At 56.6% G+C, this 22,754-nt stretch overlaps 1 protein-coding gene across 1 annotated transcript; it reads left to right on the top strand.

The window, feature by feature from the left end:
- Positions 1 to 9,589: 9,589 nt before the first annotated feature.
- Positions 9,590 to 22,053, top strand: TBX21 (T-box transcription factor 21). The gene is made up of 6 exons (XM_059670773.1): positions 9,590 to 10,270; positions 18,957 to 19,111; positions 19,473 to 19,594; positions 20,094 to 20,252; positions 20,407 to 20,468; positions 20,691 to 22,053. The coding sequence occupies exons 1-6, from the start codon at positions 9,780 to 9,782 to the stop codon at positions 21,307 to 21,309; spliced, it is 1,608 nt and encodes a 535-aa protein (XP_059526756.1). The 5' UTR covers positions 9,590 to 9,779; the 3' UTR covers positions 21,310 to 22,053.
- Positions 22,054 to 22,754: the final 701 nt, after the last annotated feature.

Genomic DNA, 22,754 nt, shown 5'->3' with positions numbered 1-22,754 from the left:
GGACGAGAGGCAGTGGGCCCTGCTGCCGGGGGCAGGGAGTTCAGAGAGGAGGAATGCCGCTGCCCCCGCCCCCCACGCACCTGCACGCCAGGGCTCCTGGTTCCTCCCGTTCGGACCGTTTTCCTCCTCTGCCGCCAGGCTGTGTGTCTAAGCCGGTCCCTGCCCCTTTCAGTTCTTCAAACCTGCTTCCCACCCCTCCTGCCCCTTACGTGGGGTGGGATTTGCTGGGGGATGAGGTTCAGTTCTGTAGGGTCATCGGGCAGAAACAGGTCCGCTTCCCAAAGCACAGGGACTGCTCACCGGGTGACCTGGGGAGGCCTTGGGGTGTGGTGCCTTTCTCCAGAGGAAGCACAGGACTCAGCTGGCACTGGGTTGGCAGGACACCTTGTGAGGAGAGAGGGATATAGGAGTAAAAAACACAAAACCCGAGCATCAGTTTTCTCATCTGCAAAACGGGAAAAACAAGTCTGCTCTTCGCGGGTGGGGTCCTGGGAAGGCATGTGCCAGCATCCGGGCTCAGCACTGGGCCACCAGCTGTGTGACCTTGACAAGGTACTTACTTCTCCGCATTCAGTAGAACAGGGACAGTGATCCCTGCCCAGTGGACCTCACAGCATTGTGAAGTCTGATGAAACCAAGGGGATGAGTTGCCGGGGGGTGGGCGGTGATCAGGGAGAACCCAGAGTTTTCCCGTTTCCAAACCCACTGGGAGTTAAGGACGAGACACAGTACAAGCTGGACTGGGCGATGTCCAAGGCAGTGGGGGCCTGGGAACCTTGTCAGTGTGTGTGTGTGTGTGTGTGTGTGTGTGTGTGTGTGTGAGTGAGTGAGTGTGTGTGTGAGTGTGTGTGTGTGTGAGTGAGTGTGAGTGTGTGTGTGTGTGTGAGTGAGTGTGTGTGTGTGTGAGTGTCAGTGTGTGTGTGTGTGTGTCTGTGTGTGTGAGTGAGTGTGTGTGTGAGTGTGTGAGTGTGTGTGTCAGTGTGTGTGTGTGTGTGTGTGTGTGAGGTGCAAAGACCATGGGCCCAGTATCGTGATTCCCAGCCATTGGTCCAATAGCCACCCAGACAACACGTTAGGTTCTGGTGCCAGCGATTGAAAAGAAACGGAGGCGGGCATGTGGAGGGGGACAGTGATGGGCAGCCCCCCGTGGCTGGAGGTGTGGGTTCAGCGACTGTCTCAGGGCCCTGTGCCAAGTGCCAGCTGCCGGTGGCCCTGGTGGAAGGAGGTTGGCAAGAGGCCTTGTGACACTTCCTGGGTAACTGAGGGGGGTGGGCAGCAGACACCAGGCTCCCAGGGACATCTCAGACGTGTGTGTCAGAGCGGATCTGTGTCTGGGGTGGTAAGTGGGGTTAAACTCAAGGTCAGGCCTAACCAATCCATTTCCATGCCCACATCGCCTTGGGTGCCCTTCATTTCAGGAGCTGCGACCCACCTGCCCAGTGGCGATGGCACTGCTAATGCTGGTTTGTCCCTCTGCTCCAGGCACCTCGTCGCCCGCCCGCTGTCCGCCTGCGCCCGGGATGTATGAGGACCAGAGCTCCCTGCCACCCCCACACTGCAGGTGCTCATCTCTCCATGAGATCTCGGGGGTGGGGGGTGGGGGAGATTGTGCTGCAGGAGGATGAGGGGCTGTGGGAAGACCCGGCGAGAACTTCCCAACCTTAAGTGGAGGAGGTGGGAGGAGGCTCTAAATTGCTTAAATAGAGGGAACACCAGCAGGTGTCTCAGCGCTGAACATCCAGACAGCTGCTTGGCCTCCATCTGCCGTCCTGGAGGTCATCAGCCTGCCCCGGGCTCCTGGGCCTCCTTCCTCCTCGCCCTCGCCCTCTGCCTCTGCCATAGCCTTTCCCAGGCCACTGTACGTTTCGTGGCAGGAGCTGAGAAGGAGGAAAAGGAGGGGGGAGGGAAAAGGGACCTCTGAGCACCAGCTGGAGGGCCAAAGGCGCTCCAAGCAGGATGCGGCGTTGGCAAGATGTCGGGAGGGTATCGGTAGGTGAATTGGTTCAGATGGCAAGGCATGCAGAATAGGTCAGCAAGCCACCGTGCAGCAGGAGGCCCTGAGACTGGGAGCTACGCGGGGCTCGCCAAGGGGGCGATAGTCTCGCTGTTTCTGGCACCGAATTTGTCTACGTCTGCGGGTGGGTCGGGTGCACAGAGGGAGAGCTGCATCTTTGAGGAGGAAGATGGCGCGGCAGAAGGGCCAGGAGGTGGACGGCAGGTAGAATTCCAAATTGTCCCCATGAGACAGGGCTGTGGGAGGCCGAGGGCAGCTGCCGGGCCTGCAGCCTTCTTGTCCCTACGCCTAGCTCACCCCCCGCCCCCCGCAAATACTCCTCAGCACCCCCACCCCACTCTGGCCAGCAGCCCTGGGGGAGCTACATGGCATTCTCACCACGGACCAGTGCCGGCTGCGGCTTCTTCCCTCTGACCTATTTTTAATCATCTAATGGGATTGTCACCCCTACACACACACACACACACACACACACACACACACACACACACACACACACACCAAAGCCCCAGCCCCTGGGCCCGTCAGCTCCACCACGTGTCAAAACTGCCCCTGTCACTTTGTGTTGCTTTCTCAGTCCAGCGGCCCCTCCCCCAGGGCCTGAGAGCCACGGCTAATTATCCAGCTGCTGAGCCCCCCACCCCTGCCGCCTCCCCCTACCCTGTACTTCCACCCCTACCCCCAACAGAGGGGGCCCCGGGACCACTGGGAGGAGAATGTGGGGCCTCCCCGTCCTCCTGCTGCCTGGCAGGAAGTCCTCCTTATGATCTAACTTCCATTCCTCCCGCGGTCCTGCCTCCAGCTGAATCCCAGACACAGAGGACGTTGGTACTGGAGGGCACTGAGGGATACTCCTCAGGGACAGTCTCTTGCGCTGGGTCTTGGGAAGTCTTCTGCCCCACCCCCCACCTGCTCTCTCACAGAATTCTGGAGGACAGTGTCTGCTGACTGTCTCGTTCTACAGAGCAGAAAACGAAGGCACAGAGAGGGAAAGCGCCCAGCCAGGATCATCAGGGGCGAGTGGTGGAGGCAGGATCAGAACCCAGAGCTTCCCCAAGCGGTCTTCCCACTTGCTTTGGGTCCTTCCCATTTGACATGTTTCTGTTGCTGTGCAGTTCTGCCCGGGTACCCATGGCCAGGAGTGTTCCCTGCCATGCCCCTCTCCCCCTTGCCCACTGGCCTGGCTAAGCTTCATCTGGGCATTTCAGGGCTGGCCAGCTTGCTTCAGGCACCATTTAAGGATGGGATTTGTCCTTTCATCTCTTCCCCCCACTACTGCCTGTGTCCCCTTTCACCCTCCTCTTTCATCCATCCCTGGTCCAGTCCATAAGTCTGTCCCTATCTTGTCCCCACCCTACACTGCTACCCAGATGGGCGAGCCAAAGGGCCTCAGGCCAGAGGCAGACAGGCCCCGGGCATGTTCAGAGATGGAAGCCCAGTCCCAGACAGACAGACAGACAGACGTACAGCAGGCACACTGAGACCTGGATAGATCTGAAGACACTGATAGAGAGAGAGACCTGGAGATAGAGACATAACAGACTCAGAGTCCCAGAGAAAGCAGACGGACAGTCCCAGAGCGGTAGTTACAGAACCCACACAGGACCAGCAGGGGATGTTACGGACCCCAGAGACCGCGGTGGCTGTGAAGAAGGTGCACTGTGCACAGGCAGAAGCACAGGGACCCAGAGAGCCGCAGCAGCAGACAGACACAGCAGAGAAACACAGAGACTCCGAAGTCCCCAGAGCCTACTAGAGCCGGGGGGCACACAGGGATACGTGCGCTCACAGGAAGCCGGGAGAGGGGGCCGGCAGGGGCTCTTTTGCTGTCCTGTGGCCAAAGGCCAGGTGGAGTGGCCTCAGATGGGATGCCTGGCCGGGCAGAGCCTGACGGGCCAGGGGGCTGTGCAGCTCCAAGAACAGAGGATGGAAACACAGGGGAGCCTGGCTGTGAAGGGGTTAACCCCTGGGCCCGTATCCCACTCAACTCTTTTTATTCTCTACCCGCCCCCCCAGCTCCCTTCACCCAAAGCCTGGGTATTCCCCCTACCCCCACTCCTGGTAACCAGACCCTGCTTCCTGCCTGAGATTAAGGGCCTGTCTACTGAGATTCCCCAGGAAGGGGGTGGGGGGACACATCTCCCCAGGGCCTCCCTGGAGCTCAGCTTGCCTGTCTCTAACCTGGCATGCCCCATCAACACAGAGGTGCTCAAGTGCCTGACACCTTAGCCTTCCTTCAGGAGGGCGAGGAACCCTAGCCTGGGAGCACAGTGGGGTGGGGTGCTGCGTGGGTGTGGGTGTGTGTGGATCTTGTGTGAAGAGCTGGGGCCTGGGTTAGAGCAGTTAGAGACTAGAGAGAAGAGATGATCCGAGACAGGGAGATAGACTGCCCACCGAGGGAGGGCTGCCATGCAGAAGGACCCAGGCGTGGCCTGGAGCCAAAGGGTAAGGACTGCCCCAGCCTTGAGGAATGTGTGGGGTGGGGAAGGGTGAGCCAGCCTGGATGGGAGAACCCAGAGCCCTTGACCTTGAGAGGAGCCCACACTGACCACCTGGTGCTGGGTGTTGGGGACTCGGAACTCCTGCAGCTGTCATGGGGGGAGGGGTTCTACAGGTGCCTGTCCCTCCGCTTGTGCCCTCGCTGGCTGTTAATCCAATGGTTCCGGCCATGCTCTCTGAAGGCCTGGCAGTCCAGACCCAGAAGGGGAGGGAGTTCAGGGCGGGCGGGGGTGAGCCAGGCAGGTGTCCAAGGCACTCAGGGAGGCTGGATGCGCGACAAGAGAAGGAGGTGCAGAGCACGAGGATTTGTCTAGCGTAACTCCGTGTAGGGTGGGTGTGTGCGCACAGGCTGGTGTGTTACGAGTCCACACTTAAGGGGCGAATAGACCGAGGGGCTTCAGGACTCCAGCCCCTGAGGTCACCTTGCTAGGAGCTCATGGGGGGAAGGGGCTAAGCCTAATTCATCTCTGTGACCCTAGACTCCCTGGGTCTGGCCCATCCCAGCCCTCAATACACGAGTCTTCAGGAATGGTGGTGTATGGGCCTCGGGGGGCGGGGAGGAGGTCTTATGGGGGCTCCCTTTTGGCCCAAGGCCCTTAGTGGAGGCTGGAGGCTGGATTTGAAGGACACTTTGTGGGGACCCATGGATGCCACGGGGAGGAACAGGAAGATGCAGGCAGCTTGGTGGAGAGGAGCAGCTCAGCACGGCCTGTGGCTCTGCTCTGCCTCTGCCCTGCGACAGAACCCCTCCGCCTCCACCCTACCTCCCCCCTCGCGGAGACCCAGATCTTCCCGGCAGGTCTATTAGCTCCATTTGCCAGCGAAGTTAAGATACTTAACAGGCCACACAGCCAGGGAGGGTTGGGATTGGGGTTGCAAGCCAGCCATCCTGTTTCCCTGGGGGACCCACAGGTGTCTCTGCTTCTGTAGACCCCCCTCTCACGGCCCAACTCCCTCTTCTGCTTTCCCTTCGTGCTTGGCCTGAGACTTTCCCACTGAGTCACGTTCTGGGTTTCTGACTTTGTGGTCCCTGTCCCTCTCCATCTCTAGATTTCTCTTTCAGAAATGCAGCCCAGGCCTCTCTCTTTCTTTTTCCTGCCTCCTCCCCAACACGCTGCCCCCATCTCTCTCACTCATCTACCCTCTCACAGCCTCTCGGGCTGTGCCCAGCGGGGTGGAGGGCCAAAATCCTGGGTGCTGGTGCCCCTGTGCTCTGAGTCTCCACTAACAGCCATCCCCTCCCCACCTCCCCCATGTACTTGCTGCTCAGCCTTCCCCACACCTTGCGGTATCAGCCCTTTCAAGAGCCTTCTAGGTCCCAGGGGAGCTACGCACTCCACACATTTTAAGGAGAGAAGCCGGGTGGCCGTTAGATTCCGGGGTGAGGCGTCTGTGGTCTGGTCCTCAGACACTAAGCCTTCCCCCACGGAGGCGCGCACAGCAGCAAGGTCAGGCCACACTGCCTTTATGATGGGACGTGACTTAGAGATGGGAGAGCAAAGTGGGAGGGGGCCTGAGAGTGGGATGCGTGGACTCCCTCAAGTTCTTCTGTTTTAAAAATCCTCACGCAAGTGAGGATATTTTTTCCATTGATTTTTAGAGAGAGTGGAAGGGAAGGGGACAGGAGAGAGAGAGAGAGAGAGAGAGAGAAAAACATCGAGGTGAGAGAGACACATTGCTTGGTTGCCTCCCACTCATGCCCCAACTGGGGCCAGGGATTGAACCTACAACTAAGGTATGTGCTCTTGACTGGGAATCGAACCTCAGACCCTTTTTTCCCATGGACTGACACTCTAACCACTGAGTAAACTGGCCAGGGCTGGAGTTCTCCTTAAAGGCACAGACTCTGGGGACCTGCCACAGGCCTGGGAATCACCCTCTCTAGAAGCAGGTCTCAGGAATCCACAGGTAACAGCTTCATGGCATGGTCTGCAGCCCACACGTGTGACAGCATGACATCAGAGGAGCTGTCCTCATTTCGGGTCTTGGTGGAAACTGGCTTGAAAAGCAGCCTTGAATACACAGAGAGGACAACAGGGTGAAGAACACCGGTATCCGGGCTGGTGGTTAGGGGCAATTTTCTGTTTTCCAAACCTTTTCTGGGTCCTTTTCTGGATCACTTTTCTGGGACCATATGATTTTCCCTTTATTCTCATTGTTCTTTCTCGAAATGGAAAAGCACGTGTTCTCTAGGGTAGAGCTGGATCCGGAGACCGGGTTCTTGCCTGGCTCTGCCCAGAATGCAGTGTGTGCGTTTGGTCAATCAGCTTCCCGTACTTACTACCTACCTGTCTCATAACTGCGACCGTCCAACTGGACACACATCTGTGCATCTCTGGTCCCTCGCCCCACCCGGGCCAGCCTTCTGGATGCTCAGTGGGTTGATGGGATGAGAGGGGGGCTGGGAGGGGCAGTGATAGGGAAGTACGGGGATGCCAGGGGGCCTCCTCTCCTGCTCCTCCTTCCCACCACTCCAGCCCTGGGGCCTGGGAAGGGGTGAGGTGGCAAGAGGAGGAGGAGGTGTCTTCTTCTCACCCGAGCTGGCAGAGGGGCGGGACTGGCAGTGGTGACACCGGGGCCACTCACCCCCGCTTTTCACAAGCACTTTCTTTTTTGGGTGGAAGAAATTGGAGGGAGGGGGGTGAGCCATCTGTGGTTGATGAGCCAGGTTGTAAGACCCTCTGACAGTCCATCAGGTTATAGGAATACCGCCCCCAGCCACCCTCTCCCTCCAGGGACATGTCCCCGGGTCCACCCGATTCTGAGACGCCTAATCCCTCCTGTTCAGAGGCAGGGGGAGGGGTCATTTGACCTGAAGATGAGTGTGGGAAAGAGGAGGGGGAGAGCAAGAGAGGACCACACTCCCTTTGGCCTTCCACAGCCCAGCACTTAGCAAAGTTCCCCCCCAATGAGGCGTCGGCGTTCAACAGCCTCATGTCTCGGGGGACAGTCATTCAGGGACGTCTTACTGGAATCTCACATGTTTCCCAGAAGGATCCCATGTAGCCGAGGCTCCCATGGTCACCCTCTCTTTCGAGCAATGCTGCCCCACTTGGAATAGGAGGCAGAAACTTCCGCCTCCCTTAAAGCATGAGGAAATGATGGGTAAAAGGGCGGGAGGGGGCCTTTCCCTGGTTCTGGTGCCGAGTATCTGGCCTCCTTCCTCAGGGGATGTGCTGATTCTCTCTCCCCCCACCCTCCCTGGGTCATGCCCGCCCCCTGGGGTCCTTCGCCTGCCAACCTGCCTCTTGGTTCAGCTCTAGTTGGGAGCAGAGAGTCCCCATGGACGCCTAAGGGTGAAGTCCTGTTGGGCTGGGACAGAGGCGTGGAGATGGGGCCAGCCCCCAGGGGAGAACTGAAGAGGGCTGGGGAGGCAGGGGAGAGGAAAGGTTCGCCTTTACCAGATGAAAGTATTTTTCAAAACACTCTTTTCAAATGTAAATCTTTATCTACATATTGACATGCAAAAAATTCCATGACACCTTGTAGAGTGAAAGAGAAAAACACGTTATAAAGCAGAATGTGTGGTGTGTGTATAAAATTACCTGTTGGTGTGTGTGTGCACGTGCACCCATGCACATGCACACACGTGGGCACATGCACCACACACACTCACACACACACACACACACACACACACACAGAAGACAGGCTGGGTGCAGGGAGTAACGCCTGGAAGGGTGGTCACAGAAAAGCGAATCCTAAATTGGGAGGATTTATACAGTCCTGATTTTACTTTTACTGCCTCAGTTTTCTAGATGAGTATGTTTTATCGTTATATACAGGAAAACTCCCAGCGATGCTATTTTCAACCGGGGGAAAAGGATCGTTTTCATCATAAAAGGAATATTACTACATGAGTCAGCAGAAAAGGAAAACTAGAGACAAAAAAAGCCGTGGTCCTAGCACCTGACAGCCCTTCAGAACGTGGGGCAGGTTTCCTTCCTGTCAGTGGCTTCCGAATCTGTTCAAAGAGCTTTCCCATCAGGCGTAATGATAGATTGGAAGGTGCTGCAGGGGTACCCCTGCTCAGGTAAGGCTCACAGCCCCTCTGAAAAGCAGACCCATTTCCCATCTACGGAGGCACCCAGGCTGACTGTCAGGCAAGGGAAGTGACTTGCCCGGGTCACACACACCTGAGTGACAGGCACAGAGCCAGTCCTGAGACTCGGCACTGGCAGCCCGGGCTACTTACGAGTGCCCTGCTAGTGCCCCTGGGGCCAGGCCCAGTGAGGGAGCTTCTGCAGGCCCAGCCTGGCCCGGGGCCTGCAAGCCAGAGGCTGTGGCCAGATGTATTTATTCCCCAGGGAACCAGGTTCCAGGTCCGCCCTGGGCCTAGAGCCGTGGTTGGCAAACTGCGGCTCTCAAGCCACATGCGGCTCTTTGGCCCCTTGAGTGTGGCTCTTCCTAAGCCTTAGGAGTACCCTAATTAAGTTAGTAACAATGTACCTACCTATATAGTTTAAGTTTTAAAAATTTGGCTCTCAAAAGAAATTTCAATGTTGTACTGTTGGTATTTGGCTCTGTTGACTAATGAGTTTGCCGACCACTGGGCTAGAGGAACAAGATGCATGTGACACAGCCCACCTGGTCCTCTGGGGGGGGGAGGGGGGGGAGTGTGTTAACACCTCATGCAAAGCCACTTGCACAACAGCCCCTGACACACAGTGGGCATCCAGGAATGTCTGTTGGCCATTCAAGGTGGCGATGGCACTGAGCCTGCGTCCCAGCTGAGCCATCGCCAAAGGCTCCCTGTAGGAGGAGGCCTTTGAGCCGAGCCTCCCAAGGTGGGCGGGGTTTCCACGAGGGTCCGGAGAAGAGAAACAGGCTGGGGACCGGCGGAGGGGCTGATCTCCCAGGGGGCAAAGTCGTTCAGCGCGAACGGGGCTCGCGGGGACTCCCCCCTCCAGCCCGGGGCCCTTCTAGTCCGAGCCGCCCCGCTAGAACTTGTCAGGCCTCAGCCGCGAGGGGGCGGGTGAGCGGGGCGGGGCCGAGGGAGGGGGGGCGGGGGGGGCGCGGGAAGCTTCATAAGCCACAGCAAAGGCGCCCGACGCGCCTGACAGCGGCCGCTGGAGAGAGAGCCCGGAGCCGCCGCGCGCCCGCCCCACGCGGGCACAGGACCCAGGCGTCCGAGTCCGCCTTTCGGTGGGGCCCCCGTCCCCGGGGCCCCGCCCCGCCCCCGCCTCCAGCCCCGGACCCTCTGGGCCAGCCCCGCGCGGAGGGGGCCGGCCCCCGACGGCCGCGGAAAGGTGCCCGCCCGCCCCTTATGGGCATCCTGGAGCCGAGCGGCAGAGCCATGCTGACGGGCACGGAGCCGATGCCAGCGAGCGAGGAGGGCCGGGCGCCCGGCGCCGACCCGCAGAACCGCTACTTCTACCCGGAGCCGGGCGCGCAGGACGCGGCCGAGCGTCGCGGGGGCGCCAGCCTGGGGGCGCCCTACGCCGGGGGCGCCCTGGTGTCCGCCCCGCCCGGCCGCTTCCTCGGAACCTACGCCTACCCGCCCCGGCCCCAGGCCGCCGGCTTCCCGGGGCCCGGCGACCCCTTCCCGCCGACGCCGGGCGCCGAGGGCTACGAGCCCGCGGATGGCTACGCGGCCCCGGACCCGCGCGCCGGGCTCTACCCCGCGCCCCGCGAGGACTATGCGCTGCCCGCCGGGCTGGAGGTGTCGGGGAAGCTCAGGGTCGCGCTCAACAACCACCTGTTGTGGTCCAAGTTCAACCAGCACCAGACGGAGATGATCATCACCAAGCAGGGCCGGTGAGTGCGGCGCGAGGCTCCCCGGGGCCCGCCCGCCCAGCTCAGCTCGGCGCGTGTTTTAATCTCTCTCTCTCTCTCTCTCTCTCTCTCTCTCTCTCTCTCTCTCTCTCTCCTCTCTCTCCTCTCTCTCTTCTCTTCTCTTCTCTTCTCTTCTCTTCTCTTCTCTTCTCTTCTCTTCTCTTCTCTTCTCTTCTCTTCTCTTCTCTTCTCTCTCTCTCTCTCTCTCTCTCTCTCTCTCTCTCTCTCTCTCTCGTCTTCACGTTGCACTCACTGTTTTGGTTCAGGGCTTAGAGGTGGGAGATGGGAGTGAAAAGTTCTGGGTGTTGTTGGGAGATTACACCAACAGGCAGAACTCAAAAGGGGATGGAGGAGAGAGGGTGCAATGAGCGTTACCTTGGTTTGGGGGTTCCCCCAGAACTGGGGTGCGCCCCGCTTTCTGCCCCAGTCGGGGTCGCAGTAGGCAGAGGGGGTGCAGTGCTGAGGGTCTGATTGGGCAGGACACCTCTTAGCCCTTGCGTGTGGGGAAATGGAAGGGGCGGGCAGAGTCTTGCAATGGAACCTGCGCTGACCCAGTGCCCATGGGGGTGGGGGGTGTCCTGGGTGCCCACCTCCCCCGGCCCTGCTGCTGCTGTTCGAAGGTCAGCTTTGGGAGGGGCGGTGAGACTAGGATTTGGTGACATGGAGACGCAGTGGCCAAGTTTCCTTTCCGGTAGTACTTTGAGTTCCTATGTCTGGGGTGTGTGTGTGTGTGTGTGTGTGTGTGTGTGTGTGTGTGTGTGTGTGTTGGGGGGTTGGTAAAGAGTGTGTGGGGCACAGATCCCTTCCAAAAACAGGCGTTTACCGGAGGGCACAAATGCCCACGGGCACAAGCAGGCGAAGCTAAGCCATGGGTCAGTCCGTATTCTGTCCCCTTTGAGGTCTGTCCCCTGAGAGCCTGTCCGCATATTCACGGGTCCAGCCTGTGGAACCCGTGGCTTAGGGCCCCCTGAGCTCCGTACGTGTGGGGTAGGGCTTGGGGCCGGGTGTGCTGCTTCCGGGGAGAGCCTCTTGCGTGGGGGAAGAAAGAGAAACTCCACTTGTGTGGTATTTGTTTAGTAAGCAAGACTGAGCGGCCCTGCCTGTGGGTGACATGTGGGAGTGTGTGCCCACCTTCCCCAGAGGCCCGGGCGGGCAGGGGACCAGCAAGGACCTGTCGGTGGAGGGGCTGTGTCCTCAGTGGGCCTGGGGAGTGTTGATACCAAGTGTGGGGCTTGGGGAGGACGAGGGGAGAGGCCATACGGGGCCTGGGGGTTGGCATTCGATCTGGATATTGCTGGAACATTCTTCCCTCCTGGTTTCTGCGGGACGGCCTGGGATTGAGGGACACTGCCACCAACCACAGTTGGCTCCTCTTTCCCGGGATGGACCCAGGAGTATTGGCATTGTCTTCAGAGGCATGACCTTCACCTCCTAAGCCTTCCGATGGTTCCTCCCTGCTCCTCCAGGCCCAGGCTGCTAGTCCCAGGGCGTCTGAATTGAGGGGACCCCGGAGACCTTGTTCAGTCCCCTCCCTGCACAGTCAAGGAAATGGGCCCAGAGACAGTGAGAGACTCTTCTGAGGTTACACAGCACACTTGTCACTGGCAGAAGTGGCATCAGAACCCAGGTGGGCCCTAGCCAGTTTGGCTCAGTGGATAGAGCGTCAGCCTGTGGACTGAAGGATCCCAGGTTCGATTCTGGCCAAGGGCACATGCCTGGGTTGTGGGCTCGATCCCCAGTAGGGCGTGCAGGAGGCAGCCGATCAATGATTCTCTTATCATTGATGTTTCTATCTCTCTCTCCCTCTTCCTTCCTCTCTGAAATCAATAAAGAAATATATTTTTTTAAAAAAACAAACAAATAAAAGAACCCAGGTGGTACCTGCCTGGGTTTCTCCCAGCGCCAGGAGTCAAAACAGCACCCACCCTGTCCGAAGGCCTTGATGCATTCAGAGCGCTTTCACTTCCATCATTTCTCTGTGCGCTGGGTAGGTCAAGCGGTGTCCCCATTGTACAGCTGAGGGCACTGAGGCACGGCGTAGTAAGCCGTCTACATTCAGTCACACAGAGACCGAACCGGGGCCTCCGCCCTGTGTGGTCAGGAAGCCTTCCTACCCTGGGACCTGGGTCTCCCCACAGCCTGCTGTCGGGCTTGAGAGATGAGGTGGAGAGAGCATCAGCCAGAACTTCAGGGACCTGCTGGGCGCTGGGCCGGCTGTGGTCTGCCCAGAGGCTGTTTAGGGAGGTATTTCAGAGGATGCATCTCTGAGTGTGGGTCCCCATCTCTGCCCCTACAGCCTCCTCCTTTCCTTTATGTTCCTGCTGAATCATTCTCTCTTGACAAGTTTTGTTGTCTCCTTCTTAGATCCATACACTTACTTTCTTTAATTATGAAAAATTCCAATAGCCCTGGCCGGTGTGCTCAGTGGTTAAAGCGTCAGCCCACGAACCAAAGGGTTGTGGGTTTGATTCCTGGTCAGGGGCACGTACGTGGGTTGCAGGCTCAATCCCGGGCCCCAGTCAGGGCTCGTGTGGGGGGCAACTCGTCAATGTGTCTCTCTCACATCCATCATTCTCTTTCTCTCTTTCCTTCCTTCTCTCTAAAAATCAAAGGATGGGGAAAATACCCTCTCTCTAAAAATCAAAGGATGGGGAAAATACCCTCGTGTGAGGATTAACAAAAAAAATTTTTTTCAGTACAGTTGACCCTCAAACAATATGAGTTTGAACTGAGCGCCTTAACGTATACACCCTTTTAAAAAAATCAATGCTATAAATGCCTTTACTCGTCCTTATGATTTTCTTAGTTACATTTTCTTTTCTCTAGCGTTACTATGAGGATACAGTATATACATATAACAGATAAAATATGTGTGAATGGGCTGTCTCTGTTATCTGTTCGGCTTCAGTTACTAGTCAACAGTAGGCTATTAGCAGTTAAGTTTTGGGGGAGTCCAAAGTCATAAGTGAATTTTCAATTGCACAGGGTTTGGGGCCCCTAACCCCTGTGCTGTCACAGGTCAGTTTGTGTACACAAAAGTGGAGAGAAAAATGTAACGGGCCTCCCCTCCATCGATCCATACCCAGCTTCCACGGTTATCAGCGCGAATCCAGCCTTGTTCCTTCTTTATCTTCACTCACTTCACTTCTACCTCTCTGGTCTGCAACTGTATTAATGATAGTGCAAAGAATTCATCAGTCCTAGACACAATAATATTTCATCCTTAAATATTCCTTTATGTACCTCTAAAAAAGGACTTTTAAAAAATGAACACAATACCATTTGCAAGCCTGAAAAGAAATGCCTAAATATCATCAAATTTCCCTGATTGTTTCAGAAGCGTGCGCGCTCGTGTGTGTGTGTGTGTGTGTGTGTGTGTGTGTGTTTTACAATCCTCATACTTTTTAAAATATGTATATTTATACATGTACATCTATATAATATATAATTTCAAAGAGGAAGGGAGAGAGAGAACCATCAATGAGAGAGAATCATTGATTGGCTGCCTCCTGCACGCCCCCCACAGAGGATTGAACCCGCCACCTGGGCATGTGCCCTGACAGGCATGTGCCCTCTGGGTTCACAGGTTGGCACTCAACCACTGAGCCACACCGGCAGCGCCAGTCATCACACTTGTGATCCACCCGAGGGACTCCTTCAGACACTGCGGGCTCTCGTTTGGAAGAGGACAGTGGTCCCTCCCCATGTCCTTTGGTTCCTCCCCTTGGATCAGGCCTCAGGGTCCACATGGTGGGTGGAAGGGGCAGAGGACACACCACCCCCAATTCAGTCCCCCCAGCCCTGAATCACCCCGTATCTGAGCGTGGGCGCCAGTGATCTGGGGAGTTGGCAGCCATTTTCTTCTGCCACTGGCTTCTGAGAAGTAAGAGTTGGGCTCAGAGGACAGCTCCCTTTCTGTCCTTCTGCTTTGGCAGGCTGGCCTGTCCCGCTGTGGGTTCCAGTGACCTCCAGTCACCACCACATCACCCACGGTCTTCTTCCTTTTTGAAAAATCCTTCCAGCCCAGGCCCACCCACAGCCCCACAGCCTTTTGCGTGGAGCTGACTCACTTGCTCCCAGATCCTTCCTCTCCCTCCCACCCTAGTCCCACCCCCCAGTGTGGACCACAACACAGTCATCCTCTCCTTCAGGGAGCAGGCGGTGACTCCAGGCCCAGAGACAGATCCAGGCAGCTCAGGTGCGGAGCGGGGAGGGGGAAATGGAGGAGCAACTGATTGACTGCCTACCTGGAGACCTCTGGGTGAAAGTGAGACCTCCTCTGTGTTCAAGTCTGTGTGTTTGTGGGGACGTGGGGTGCCTGAGGGTGCCCACCTCAGACCTGTGTTGTGTTTCCGTGCGGCACTGTGTTTGCGCTGTGAACGTGTTGGTGAGCATTAATAGTTGACGGTAGACATTCTCAGTAGAGGAAGAGAGAGGCTGGTGTCTGTGTGTGTGGGCGTGCGGGTGTTCATTAATTGCTGGCAATCCCCACGTTTCTGGGTGTGATTAGTTGATTATTATAATTAAGATAACTTTGGGAAGGTCTGTTGTTAAGCAGCTCGATTTGCATTTGTGTACATGTGTGTGAAGTTAGGGGTGGATAAAGCCATCGTGGGCCCACACACCCCTCCATCGCTGGCCTCACAGCTATTGGGGTTTTTCCCTTCTCTCCATTCCCAATTCCAAGAACTTTCTAAATCTTTCAAAAGTATTTTTAGCTTTAAGGCCGCTTTCATTTGGGCCGACTGACTTTATTTCTCTGAGGGCAGGTGAAACCAGCTTTGCTTTCTGTTTGGCTGTTCGCTAATGGCCGTTTGATTTCTACGAAGTGGGTCTGAGGTTGGTGGGAGGCGGGGACCCCGTGATTGGGAGTACATTTTGCATCCTGATGGGTACAAGGCATGGCCGGAGAACCCTCCTAAAAGGTGGTACCAATTTACACCACCCCCACCGGTAGTGTACGAGAGGACCCGTGCCCCACAGGCCCATCAACATGACATAAATTATTACCAATTTTGAAACATTTTGCCAACATGACTGACAAAAAAGTCTCCTTTCAATTTGTACTTAATGGCAAGGAAGTGGCACAGGTCAGAGGTGTTTGGGGTGGGGGAGGGACGCGGTGATGCTGTGCATATTTCAAGGTAGGATGGTCTTTAGGGGAATTTGGGGTCTTGGACGCTGTCCTCTGAGAGCAGAATGGCCAGTGATCTTTTGGGGGGTCTCGGTTTGGCACTAGGCCAGCCGTGGGCAAACTACGGCCCGCGGGCCGGATCCGGCCTGTTTGAAATGAATAAAACTATTGAAAAAAAAGACCGTACCCTTTTATGTAATGATGTTTACTTTGAATTTATATTAGTTCACACAAACACTCCATCCATGCTTTTGTTCCGGCCCTCCGGTCCAGTTTAAGAACCCATTGTGGCCCTCGAGTCAAAAAGTTTGCCCACCCCTGCACTAGGCCCATCTTTACTCCCTGTTCCTTCCTGGCAAAGTGCTATGTAAATCAGGGGCTATTTTGGGATTCCAGCTGGTGGTGATTCTAGACTTTTAGGGTGAAGTTGAGCCCTCCCTTCCCCTCTCCCCTTCGCCCATCCTGTTCCTGTGTGTCCTCCATTTCCCTGGACGAGTGATAAGCGAGATGGAGGGACGGAGACCACAGTCGGTGCTTTGCAGTCAGGAGACCCGGCTCTGGTCTCCCACCAAAGAGCCATCACCAAACCTCTCCAAGCCTCGTTTCCTTCAAGTGTCAAATTGGAAAGAACATTTTATATCTCAAAGGACTGGTTCAATGAACTGGCTGCTGCATAAGGAGAGACTCAGTGACTATATTCCCTTCTGTCCCTTGATTCTTACAAGTTGGAGGAACCTGTCACCAACCACACAGGAAACGTGTGAGGGGCCTGGCCACTGTCGGAGAGTGAGCTGGCGGTAGGAATGGGTTGAGAATGTTCTCGCACCCTCTGCTGCTCAAGGCCTCATTCCTAAGCTTTGATTTCTCAAGTCGACGGGCCTACCGAGCCCCGGGGACTCTGGACTCTTGCTCAGGGTCCTTCAGCCTGGCCAGAGGGCTTTGACACCTCTAGGCCCGGAAGAAGGTGGGATGGGTGGGATGGGAGAGAGGGGGAGCTGAGTTTCACATCTTGTGAGCTTCTTAACAGCTGTCAGAGAAAAGATGGGCGGGAGTCATCATTTCCATTTGCGGGTGAAGAAACTGAGATTTGGTTTGACAATGAACTAATCCAAGGTCATAAGTCCCTTGATCTCAGCCCAGGAGAGTCTGAGGAAGACAGGAATGTGGAAATGTTCCCTCCTCCCCAGGTTATTCTTTTTTAATATATATTTTTATTGATTTCAGAGAGGAAGGGAGAGGGAGAGAGATAGAAACATCAACGATGAAAGAGAATCATTAATCGGCTGCCTCCTGCACACACCCTACTGGGGATCGAGCCTGCAAACCCAGGCATGTCCCCTTGACTGGAATCGAACCCCGGGACCCTTCAGTTCACAGGCAAACCAGCGAGCCACCCCCCGCCCCGCCCAAGGTTATTAAGGGTGTTTCTGTGGGACCCTCTAGGGACTAGGATCCACCCAGTATTGTTCCTTGGGCCCTGAAACTCCCCCCCAGGTTTCCTGACTCCTGGACTAGTGCCTTTCTTCCCATCTTACAGAACTTCTCGTAGGGAGAGGGGAGAGGTGTGTGGGAGTGAAAAATAATTTTGTTGAGGGTAACACTGATACCCTGAAAACGCTGCTCTTCCTGCTTGTGTTAGAAGAGAAAGGGTGAGCCATTGGAGATGATGATGGCTGCTGCTGGTAGAGGTGGTGGATGTAGTGGAGGGAGTAATTGTAGTGATGATGATGGCGGAGTTGAGGGTTGTGGTGATGGTGGAGTTGAGGGTTGTGGTGATGGTGGAGTGGGTCCTGTAATGATGGTGCTATGGAAACGATGGCTGTGGTGCTGGTGGAGGCGATGGGAGTAGGGACAGTGGTGATGGGGGTGGTGATGGTGAAGGTGGTGGAAATTGTTATGGGACAGGAGTGCTTCTTTCTGTGCATTTATCGCTCTGGCACAATAATGCAGCGTTCCAACACCAGCTTCCTCCACTTTCCCTGGGAGCCGGGACTTCACGCATGAGGACGGTGCTTGAGAGAGCCCTCCTACAGGTGGACGGAAAGCTCCGCTCAGGACTGTAGCTGCTTCTCTGAAGGCCCAGGCCTGGGGCAGGCCCTACAACAGACATCAAGGCCCGGAGGGTGGGGCAGGGAGAGCCTGTGGATGGGTGCCTTCAGGCTGGGCGTGTGTCAGCGCCGTGAGAGCCACAGTGGAGAGGATGTAGGTCGGATGGAGGCCAGACCAGGGCGCGGGGGGACTGTGGCCTGAGGACTTGGTAGGAACTGCCTGTGGGGGGGCTGGCTTGAGGCTTTGGTCCCCCCTGGGAAGCAGATGTCTAGTGGTGTGCAGCGAATGTCTAGCAACTGGCCCTCTGAGAGAAAACCATTTCCAGAAGCCCTGATTCACAGTTTGCTGATTTCCGTGGTATCAGTACTCCTACGGTGGCTGATTTCAAGCCACCCATGTGATATTACTGAACGTGGAGTTGGGGAGAGTCATGGAGTAGTGTACATTATCTATGATTAGGTATAATAGACATAAATAACCTCAAGATCCAAGCAGAGATCTTAGGAAAACGTAGCCAAAGTTTTGGAAAGTGATGATTTTTTTTAGTATTTATTACCTCAGTTTATAATGTACAGGGTGGGGCAAAAGTAGGGTTACAGTTGTTCGTATGGAGAATAATCTATACTAATAAGAGGGTAATCTGTTAATTAGACTGGGAGACCTTCCAGATGTCCTTCTGGACAAAGCCATGGTGGTGGGGCCAAGGCAGAGGCGGTTAGGGGTGATCAGGCCAGGAGGGGAGGGCAATTGGGGGTGATCAGGTCGGCAGGGGGGGCCAGTTGGGGGTGAGCAGGTTGGTGGGGGGAACAGTTCGGGGCAAGCAGGCCAGTGGCGGGGGGCAGTTGGGGGTGAGAAGGTTGGCAGGGGGGACAGTTGGGGGCGAGCAGGCCGGTTGCGGGGGACATCAGTTGGGAGCAATCAGGCCAGCTTGGGGCGGGTGGGGGGGGGCGGCAGTTGCGGGTGAGAAGGCTGGCCGGCAGTGGGGGCAGTTGGGGGGGAGCAGGCCGGCAGGCAGAGTGGTTAGGGGTGATCAGGCAAGCAGACAAGTGAGTGGTTAGGAGCCAGAGGTCCCAGATTACGAGAGAGACGTCTGACTGCAGGTTTAGGCCCTATGGAATTGGGCCTAAATCGGCAGTCAGACATCCCCCAAGGGGTCCCAGATTGGAGAGGGTGCAGGCCGGGCTGAGGGACAACCCCCCACCCTGTGCACGAATTTCATGCACTGGGCCACTAGAATAACAATAAACCCTGTGTTTCGTATAGTCGCAGCTGTAAACCTACATTTGCTCCACCCTGTATTTCACTGTGAGTTTATATAACTTAATGGCTGTTTAACAAATGGCGGGGAAACTTCCTGAATATGTCCAGTTGGCTGTTGCGAGGGGTGGAAGCCGGCCCCAGCACACCACGGGTGGCCTTTGCACCAGGTGTGGCTGTCTGAGGGGTTGGGGGCTGATGGGTACTGGTGGGTCTCTGTCTCCTCAGGCGGATGTTTCCGTTCCTGTCATTTACTGTGGCTGGGCTGGAGCCCACCAGTCATTACCGGATGTTCGTGGACGTGGTCTTGGTGGACCAGCACCACTGGCGGTATCAGAGCGGCAAGTGGGTGCAGTGTGGAAAGGCCGAGGGCAGCATGCCAGGTATGCACCGCCTGGGAGTAGTGGGCACTCTTTTCCTCCAAGACTGGGCGCCCCCTAGTGGATTCAGGAGGCACCCCCCCCCAGTCCTGACACCTAGGATTTAATTCCCCATCCCACCCCACCCCCTCCCACCCCACCCCCTCCCCTCCCCTCCCACTTCTCGCCTCCGTTCTGTTGGTCATTTCTTTTCTACTTGACTCTGGCCTATCTCCTGCTCTGTCCTCTGCCCACACCTCCCCTCGCCCTGCCCGTCTGATCCTCCCCGGCATCCTTCTTGATGTCCCCTTCAGAACAGGCCCAGGCTCACATCACTGTGGTCCGGCCCTGGGGGCTGCGTGCCTCACAGGTTAACTGTCCGCAGGAAACCGCCTGTACGTCCACCCCGATTCCCCCAACACCGGAGCCCACTGGATGCGCCAAGAAGTCTCCTTCGGGAAACTCAAGCTCACGAACAACAAAGGGGCCTCCAACAACGCCACTCAGGTGGGCCTCCTCCCCAAGGGCCAGCCCCGCCCCCACCCCAGGCCGGAGCCCATTGCGGGTGGGGGTGGGGGTGGGGGGTAGCCTGCAGGCTGATACTGTTTTGTAAGAGTCACTTTTCTTCCTCTCTGACTGCTTTTTTCCACCACCTTGAGGTGGGGAGAAGCCGAATCTCCGGCACAAAGGGTGTCACATTCAGGCCAAATGCCAGCTGCCACCGCTCTGGTACCAGGCTGGGCCTGGAGTCGGAGCCTGCGTCCCAGGGAATGGGTGTCCGGAAAAGCCCTGTGTGCGCTAATAGCTTGGCCACAGTGGACAGCTGGGGAGAGGAAATGGGGCACGAGGGTGAAATTGGGGCCTCCAGGAGCTGGGGGCTGGAGTGGGAAGGCCTGGGAGAAGTCACGTGGTGTCAGGGCCGGGGATTGGACAGGATGACCTCAGGGTGGGGGGAATCCTTCAGGCACCCTCCTCCCCACCCCACAACCTTCCTGCTCTCCCTCAGATGATTGTGCTCCAGTCCCTCCACAAGTACCAGCCCCGGCTGCACATCGTGGAGGTGAACGAAGGAGAGACCGAGGCGGCCTGCAGTGCCTCCAACACGCATATCTTTACTTTCCAAGAAACCCAGTTCATCGCCGTGACGGCCTACCAGAACGCCGAGGTGAGCGCTGCCCAGGCAGCTGCGTGAGGGCCCGAGCCTGGGAAGGGGAGGAGGACGGGGACAGCGGGGGCCCCCAGTCTCCCTTGGGAGGGATTTTGGAAGTTTCCTAGCCCCACACTCAGGACTCAGGACTCTTGACTTGCCCTCTCTCTAGATCACTCAGCTGAAAATTGATAACAACCCCTTTGCCAAAGGATTCCGGGAGAATTTTGAGTCGTAAGTGCCACTGGTTTCAACTCACCTTTGCAGAGCCCCCCTGAGACCGGGACCCCACCACATGCTCCGCACATGCTCCTCTCTGCCCCTGAGGCTGGGAGAGGCTGGGGTGGGTGCTGGAGGGCGGGTGGGCCAGGGAGGCATGTGCAGTAGGCAGGCTCACCGGTGACTAGTACTGCCCCTGACCCCCGTCTTCTTGGCTCTCATTTTTTTTTTTTTTAGCATGTACGCATCTGTGGACACCGGTGTCCCCTCCCCGCCTGGACCCAACTGTCAATTGCTCGGGGGAGACCACTACTCTTCGCTCCTGCCCAACCAGTATCCCGTTCCCAGCCGTTTCTACCCCGACCTTCCCGGCCAGGCCAAGGATGTGGTTCCCCAGCCTTACTGGTTGGGGGCCCCCCGGGAACACAGCTACGAGGCCGAGTTTCGAGCGGTCAGCATGAAGCCGGCCTTCCTGCCCTCGGCCCCTGGGCCCACCATGTCCTACTACAGAGGCCAGGAGGTCCTGGCACCCGGAGCTGGCTGGCCCGTGGCCCCCCAATACCCTCCCAAGATGGGTCCAGCCGGCTGGTTCCGCCCCATGCGGACTCTGCCCATGGACCCGGGCCCTGGTGCTTCCGAGGGGCGGGCGCTGGAGGACCAGGGCTCCACCTCGCTGTGGACGGACATCGCCCTCGTCCGGCCGGAATCCGGGGATTCGGGACTGGGCGAAGGAGACTCTAAGAGGAGACGTGTGTCCCCCTATCCTTCCAGTGGCGACAGCTCCTCCCCTGCTGGGGCCCCTTCTCCTTTTGATAAGGAAACCGAGGGCCAGTTTTATAACTATTTTCCCAATTGAGCAGATGACTCGGTTGGAGGACACCAACTAACGTAGACAACAGACTCAGGACTGAGCGGTCCCCAGCTCCCTCTGTTCCTTCTCCTTTTGTAGTCGGTGGGGAAAGAGGGGGGCAAAATTCTGGGGTTCACCGGCTGCTCCTTGGCCCATGGTGAACCCTGGAAGGAGTGTTCCTTCCCCTTCCTGTGCCCTAACTACAGTCGTTTACCTGGTGCTGCTTCTGGCTGCGGGCTCCCAGCTGGAGAACAGAAAACAGAACAAGAAGGTCTTGGACACGAAGGGGCGTCCTCTCTTCAGGGGGGCGGGTGGGGGGCGCCGCGGGGAAGTGAAGGTTCAGTTCTCTTCTCTGTAGAAGAACATTCAGCATTTGTGTGTGTGTGTGTGTGTGTGTTACTCTCTGATCGGAAAATAAAGGCACATGGATTTCGTAACGGCCAGCCGGCCAGGGTCAGGCAGAGGACGCAGGTGACTTTGGGCAGCTGGCCTGGGCCCCACCCACTCAGCGACAGCGCGTCCCAAGGGAGGGACTGGGCTTGGGGGGCCACGGTGCCTGTCTAGAGAAGCAAGATCGGTGGCGTGTGTGTGTGTGTGTGTGTGTGTGTGTGTGCGCTTTTTTCTTTTCTATTTTTTTGTTTTTGGAACGAGGCGGCTATTTATTGTACAGAGAGTGGTGTCTGGATATATTTCTTTTGTCTTCATCACTTTCTGAAAATAAACATGAAACTGTCACGTGTATCCTGCTCTGGCGCCCGGCGGGGGGACATGGGGGCTGCACTGGGGATTGCACCGAAGTTGTCCTGTGGGCTCTGACACAGAACCCGAGCTTCTGAAGAACCTGCACCCCCCCCCCCAGAAACCCAAGTGGCTTCATTCAGGGGGTGAACTGAGTTAAAGCAAGAACACACGTCCTGCGGTCAGTGCTCAGATTGATGGTGGTGCCACCTTGAAAGGTGTCTTGGGACAGAACCATCCCTCTGCCTGTGTGTGCACCCTGAGGGGTGTGAGGGCGAGGCCAGGGGACTGGGGTGGGGGCTCGGAGGGGAAGGATGGCCTTGATTTCTCCTTGTGTTGGTGGCGACTTTGGTTCTCCATCTTCATCTGAGGGTTGTTCAAGGGTTAAAGGAGTAAATGTAAGTTGGACCACATGAAATTGCTGTGTTAGTAGGTCAAGAATAGCTAAATATTGGCAATTTCATATGATTCAACCGAGTACATGCCACGGGTTTAGAACAGCGCCTGATAAGCGGTAAGTGTGTGAATTGTTGTTGTTGTGACTGCTATCTTGCTCTAGCTGCTTCTCTCTTTATTCACAGATGAGATGTGTTGGATACATGCTTCTTTTAAAGAATTTAAGCAATGCAGAAAAGCATTAAGACAGCGACAAATTATTCCGAATCTAACCACCCATCAATAGTTATCGTTAACATTAGATGGTTAGATAGAAA

The sequence above is a fragment of the Myotis daubentonii genome, chromosome 16 (genome assembly GCF_963259705.1).
Source record: "Myotis daubentonii chromosome 16, mMyoDau2.1, whole genome shotgun sequence".
Classification (NCBI taxonomy): Eukaryota; Metazoa; Chordata; class Mammalia; order Chiroptera; family Vespertilionidae; genus Myotis; species Myotis daubentonii.
This window is presented reverse-complemented; position numbering and strand designations above follow the sequence as displayed.